Here is a 6,810-nt window from a genome sequence, read left to right as displayed (position 1 = left end):
CGCCCCTACAAAGCAAAGGCCAATGTATGGCCAAACAACACCGAAGTTCGTAATCTCCCTAGACAGGTCAGACAAAAAGCGTAAATGTTTATTATACTGCCTCTCATAAAAGAATCAGTACAAGACCCCAGTGCAAGAAGTCACACTCTCTTCTCGAATACATCAAGATTAATCATACAAAGCGGGAAATAGAATTGCGAGACGACAAATAATATTCAAAGAATCGAGAAACATTGAATAAAGTTTAAGAGAAAGAATTACACATGGCAGTAAAAAGCGGTGAACTTTTAAAGACGGTCGGTTGTGCCAAAAGCTCCCCAGAGGCCGGTGTGACTGCTGAACCTCGTGTGGAAGGAACAGATGCAGTCGTAGAAACTTCGAAGTCAGTCGTGACCGCCATTAAAGGGTGACCCAAGCAGAGAGGGGCGTTCGTCTTAGCGGAAGAAGACGGCTCAACGCTTGTCGGAAAGCCCATCGACAACCCCGCGACAGTGAGGAAAGGATTAATACCCATGGCAGAACCGGCGAACCCAGAAGATGGCGGGGCAGCGGCGTGGGCTGGAGAAGAAGGAGAATCCACGGTGCCGGAGTCACGGAGAGGCGCCGAAAGATAGCCTCGAGCCACTGTTACACCCTCGGCAACCGCAGCAGGGCCGGCGAACGCGATTGGTGACGAAATGGAGGCGATGGCTGAGACAGAGGACACGCCCGCGGCGCTTGGTTTAGAAAGACGCCCCGGAGAAGAATCTCGAACCATTGTCGAATCTTCAGCAACCACAGTGTAAGGGAGACGACGGAGGAGGCGAGACGAGCATATTCCAAATAACAGCATGCTTCCTCACTAACAGCGGAGAGCGATTCGACGGAGAGGCGGTGAGCGATTTGGCGAGGAGGCGGGGAGGCTAGACGATTTGAATCAGAGGATGAAAGGAGCCCAATGATTTAAAACCCATATATGAATTGGGCTTTGGGTGAACGGCCCATTAATACCAAGCCAATTCACAGATAGATGGTCGTGGGCCACTACAAATAAATGGGTCGAACTGGGCTATATACAAGCATTTTCGCCAACGGGCCAATGCTTGCGGGGGGCAATTGTTTGGGCTAAAAATAATTATTTATGAAGCTCACATTAATCACATGCCCAATTAAATTGTATAGGCCCGTTAAGTGTGGCGGAATGATTTTATCGATTCAAAAACTGGTCACAGAGCGCCAAAAGAGAGAAGAACGCGGGAGGTTGAGATCGTGGCGTGAAAAGCGGGGAACGTGGATCATGGGGGAATGGAGAGAAACTGCACAACACTTGGAAGAAAAGACATCGGCAAGCACAGAAACAGGACACACAACTCTACAGCAAAAACTTGCAAAAATATTCTCTGCAAAAATTCAGTCTTCAAGCGATAGTTTTTAAGATTTATAGCATTCTCTCGTTTTAGATTTCAACAACTTTATATTTATATGTTCATGTCTTGTAAATTCCTATGTTTTATTGAGAATATAAACAATGTCACGCGTTTATTCCTCAAATTCCAATAGTTTTCTTCATTTTGGTGTTATAGTTGTTTTAGGAGATTAGAACCGACGGTCAAATTTAGAATTCACTTTCATTTATTTTAGAAGTTAGATTTTTATCATTTTTACACAAATCTGTGCATTTTCGCACATGGCACGCCCGCAACACCAAATATTGTGCAAACAATATGATTTTTAGAGTTGTCTATTGTAATAGTAATGGAATAACCTAACTTTTCCATGAATGACCATGAAATTCGAAGGGTTGGTTACTGCCACGAATATCGCAAATGATAAACTAAAAACAAAGTTAAAACTGTTATTCCAATCATTGAACTAGCAGAAAGACTAATTACTCTGCTATCCAATATCAATAAATATTAGAGATAATTCGAACAGACAGGAGCTTAATTACAAAAATTATAGATAATTCAGACAAACAGGAACTTCACAAGTTTAATAGTTAATAATTAATTCTAACAGACATGAGAACCAATTTGTATCTGAGGGCTGAGGCCTGGGAGCTAACGATTTGGTGACTGAAAAAAATTAGTAAGGAATTGCTTGGGCTCTGTTCCCTGCAGAGAATTTTGAAAATATGTCTTAAATTATTAATGAGTCAGAGCATACCTAAATTCAAAGTATTAATGACCAATGGTACGTATATCTTTGTGTGACTTATATAATATTAAGGATCAATTATAGTACATATATCTTTGATCTATGAACATATCTTTGAATTACTTATATGTCATTGATTACCAATGATTTTACTCATATAGAACTCGTGTTAAATATATCCGTTCTCCATGTTCTTATTTCCATCTTTTTTTTGTTTCTTTCAATATAGAACTCGTGTTAAAGTTTATTATCTTCCTTGTACAGAGGCTGTGGAATGATTATGATTTTGTGGAATCGATATTATCCTGTATTGAAGTTGAGTTTGATACGTGGCGGCCACATATTCATCTAGCAGATTTTTTGTTTGAAATACGCTCTACAACATCTGGCTCTCGAGAAAGAGATCTGAAGAGAGACGAGTCGAAAAGAACTTTTGGGATATTCTGAAGAAGGTATTTGGGGATGATGATTTTAACGTGGATTCTTGCATATAAAATATGAGAGATTTAGAACGTTTATTTGGATATCAAAATTATGTAATCTTGTTTTTAGAAAGGAGATTATGCAACATATGCTAATGATCAGACGTGTGTTGATTTACCTATACTTATTGTTAATAATTCAATTTAAAGTTCAAACCATGCATGCATACGAGATTCTCTACTACTCTATCAAAAGGGATAATTGTTGATTCCTAGTGTTCGTCCTAGACATACGATTATTATAGATTTTGTCTATGTTATTTCGTTTTTCTTCCGATGTATCATGGATAGATCTTATCATTTAAATCCTCGACATGCGTACCCCAAAAAAAATCTAAATCTACAGTATCAAATGATTTAAAGGAAATGGGGTGATTTAATTGGGGATTCAAATCATGACTTCTAACTCATCTGACACAAAATTCTAAATTTAGAATAAAAACTCGAGTTCAAGACTCAATAGTAACAAATTTTTTCTCAAGTAAATGATGCAACATTGAATATATGCAAGAATTAGAAAGATGATCAATACCATTAAGAGGAAAAATATCAATGCATGAAAGCCAATTAATAGTTAGCCCCTAAGAAACAAGATCAACTTGATCCTCCAACTCAGAAACAGGTAATCTAACGTCAATAATACCCAAATTAAAAAATAAAATGCGAGAGAAAAATAAATAACAAAAAATGGTATTCCAAAAATACAACCACATCATCACTCAGCTCCCCATAGCCATCAAGAATTCACCTTCACAAACAACTTCACCTCCAACATATGCTTTTCCTTCCATCTTTGCAATTCCAAAGCGTTTCTGAAGCTTTACGAGGTTCATTCTCATAACTAGGGTGTCTCCTGCAATTACGGGCTTCCTGAATCTAACTTTGTCGACTCCAGCAAAGAAGAAATTATCGCGCGAGCCTCCTACTTCTGGTTGCAGCATAATCAATCCACCAACCTGAGCCATGGCCTGAGTCCAATAGGAGTAACATATATATATCACTTCTAGTACAAATACAAAGCTTTGAGAACCAAGGCCCCGGGGAACACTTGCTCATATGAAAGTAATGAAACAATAGATGATTAGCAGAAAAATACTATTCCCTTTCTGTCGAACAAATAAAAGAAAGCTACTAGCCTAAACAAGAAGTTGAACCTCGCTGTCAAAATTATTTATTTTTCATCACAAAATTGCAGCAAAACAATTCTATAACACTCAGAATTGTGGGTCATGTTTTTGCAAGAATTATTCATCATAAAGTTCGAAGGTAATAACGAGATTGGTATACCTCGGAATGATACAGTCAATACATGAAGAAATACAAGCAGAATGGAATAAGTGCTAAAATTGTGCTTTAGCATTTGAACAGGGTGGAAGCTGAGAGGAAACACCAAAAATTAAGATAAATATTTGGAAGCCTGAACGATTTTCTTCTGTTGGTTACCATCAAGAAACTGGGTTTTGAAAAAGTTGTTAGAAAAATCAATCCACTGGCTAGCAGACATGGTCGTCCTATCTTTCATTAATTTTTTTTAACATTGTACAGCTTTCATATACAATTAAGAGCAATAACGTAATACCCCAAAAACTCCTATAATTTGGTTTGTCAGTCTAATGACTCTGCAACTGATCCATATTTAAACTAAATTTGGAAATTGTAACTTCAAAAACCCACATGTCAAGGACAAGCAGATAACGAAGAAAACTTGGGTTCTCATTATTATATATTTCAGAGCCAACACATTTCGGGGAATTTATTTATTTCCTTTCTTCTGCACCACAATAATAGTGATTCTTAATACCTTTAAACAATTTATTTTTCTTTTTTCTCAATCAACTGCATCTTAGAGAATACCCCTCCCCAATAATACCAAAATCTCCGGCTCGACAATCCTTTATGCCTCCGTATGTATTTCTGGGAGCACATAACTATGCTATGGCTTCCAATATATCTCCATAAATTACATAATCAATCCCCATTGTTTCAAGTTTTCGACAAAATTTACCTTCTTTAGTTTATTAATTGGCCTACAGAGTGTTTTCATTCATTACATTAACATCATCTATTTCCTTGACCTTCCTCAGTTGTCTACTATAATCTTTATTCATTGAATTTGTATACAGATATTGGGCGCCATGATATAGAACCGTCAACTGATCAATCAAACTGACACCACAGAAAAATAAGTGTCAAGCTCAAACATTATTATCATCATTTGATCTACTTGTTTTGATTGAGAGAGAGAGAGAGAGAGAGAGAGAGAGAGATTAAATTGCAAATGCATGAAAAACAAAAAGGTCACGCCTACGGGATTAGTTAAATTCAGGATATTCCATCCACTCATGAAACACAGTTTCTTTTTCTCCCCATTAGCTTATTGGGAAAACAATGTAGAATGAATTTTCAAAATCATCAGACAACACCAAAAGCCGGAAATCTCTGGTGGCCACTTTTTCCACTAATAGAGGACCTTCGTGTGAAGTATCTAAGGGAGGCGCTAATATATGAATAATTCACCTTGACACAATGTCATCATAGTTGATGATCAGAACCTCCAAACACATGCCATCAATTGCAAATATATAATCCGAAACCAACACGTTAGCAATGAAAGAACAGCCATGATCAAAACATCAAGCGGAAAATCTAACTTTGGTATAGACCCGAGTAACATATGTGATAAACTATAAAAAAAGTTTAACAAAAATTGTTAGCTCACCTCAACCATGAGCACGCCAGGCATAATTGGCCTCTTGGGAAAATGGCCGGGAAAGAAATTATCATTTATCGTCACATTCTTGATAGCCACAACTGATACACCTGGATTATATTCAATAACTCTATCCACCAACAGAAAGGGAAATCTACAACATAAAAAAATATAAAAACCATTTGAAATATCAAACAAAATATCGAATCTTCTGGGCAGATTAGTAAAAAAAATGCAATAATTACACCACAAAGTAACTAAAAATATTAAGAAAATTAACTAACCGGTGAGGTAAAATCTCTCGAATCTGGTTAATGTCCATGACTGTCGGAAATGCTGGGTACTCTGAAAAGATTTTTTTAAAAAAAACAGCGTTTTAAGTAATCTCAAACACTAAAGGAGAGAAAACAAACAAGAACTCAGAGCCTAAGACCAAGATTCATACTCAATTCAATCGGGGTTTCAACAGCTGAGATGATATCTCCAGAGGGAGTGCAGTTGGCGATAAAACCTTTGCGGGGCCACCTGAAATTGGCGGAAACGGCGTGGGATCCGGAGAAAAGAGCAGATTGCTTAACAGAAACAGAGAAAGGCGAAGCATTTCCAGTACTCCTCGAAATTGATGATTGCGAAGGAGTGAGGGTGGTGAAGAAACTTTGGGACAAAACTGAGTGCGCCATTGTCAAGTGATTGCGAGGAAAGGCCAACATTTATGGAGAGAAATGGAATGCAATCGTAGAAATCGAAAGGGGCGAGACAAACGAGGTGGGAGTTGGTCGAAATTGTAGCGTAGTTTAGTTTGCTGGCTGGCTGGCAACTTCGGAAGGTGGGAGTATACGGATTGGAGAGAGAGAGAGAGAGGGCGACCACAACGAGAATAAAAACAACGTTAATTCTTAAATAAATTGAATTTAAAATAATAATAATAATAATAACAACATTATATTATGATGAATGAAATTTTTTTTTTGTAAATTGAAGAAATATCAATGCCCAAATAGTACAAGGAAAAATTATAATTTTGATATTATATTTTCTTTTCTCTGATTCTTTATATATTATCAAATATCATTGCTATGTTTTTTTTTCAATTATAGTTTTTATCTATGGTGAAGCTGACATGATGTTGACATAACGCAGAATTTGTAACATCAACAAGCTCATGGAAAATAATCTAAATTTGAAAAATAATACAAGATTAATCTGCAATTTCCCTAAATTTTTGTTTACAAAATAACTCCTTTATATAATTATATTTTTTATTACTAAGGTTGGACTTAATTTTTGTTTTAAATTTTTTGGTATCCAAAAAATAATAAATACTCTAGATAGTATCTATACCCTAGAAAATATCAGCATTCCTAGATGTCCAATGAAGTAAACGGTGGCGGAGAACATAAATGAAAATTTATTTGAGTAGGTTGGACACTTGATGAAAGTTTGCTCTTGGTTGAAGTATCTCATATGGTTTGGTTTTTCTAC

The 6,810-nt window shown here is 36.7% G+C and overlaps 1 protein-coding gene across 1 annotated transcript; it reads right to left on the bottom strand.

The window, feature by feature from the left end:
• Positions 1-3,121: 3,121 nt before the first annotated feature.
• On the bottom strand, positions 3,122-6,202 carry LOC140829419 (uncharacterized). The gene is made up of 4 exons (XM_073192649.1): positions 5,774-6,202; positions 5,613-5,673; positions 5,338-5,482; positions 3,122-3,586 (listed from the first exon to the last, which is right to left on the bottom strand). Exons 1-4 carry the CDS (start codon positions 6,036-6,038, stop codon positions 3,338-3,340), a joined length of 720 nt encoding a protein of 239 aa, XP_073048750.1. The 5' UTR covers positions 6,039-6,202; the 3' UTR covers positions 3,122-3,337.
• Between the last annotated feature and the right edge of the window lie 608 nt (positions 6,203-6,810).

This window comes from Primulina eburnea, chromosome 1 (genome assembly GCF_022965805.1).
Source record: "Primulina eburnea isolate SZY01 chromosome 1, ASM2296580v1, whole genome shotgun sequence".
Classification (NCBI taxonomy): domain Eukaryota; kingdom Viridiplantae; phylum Streptophyta; class Magnoliopsida; order Lamiales; family Gesneriaceae; genus Primulina; species Primulina eburnea.
The sequence above is the reverse complement of the archived record's forward strand: the minus strand, read 5'-3'. Positions and strand labels throughout refer to the sequence as shown.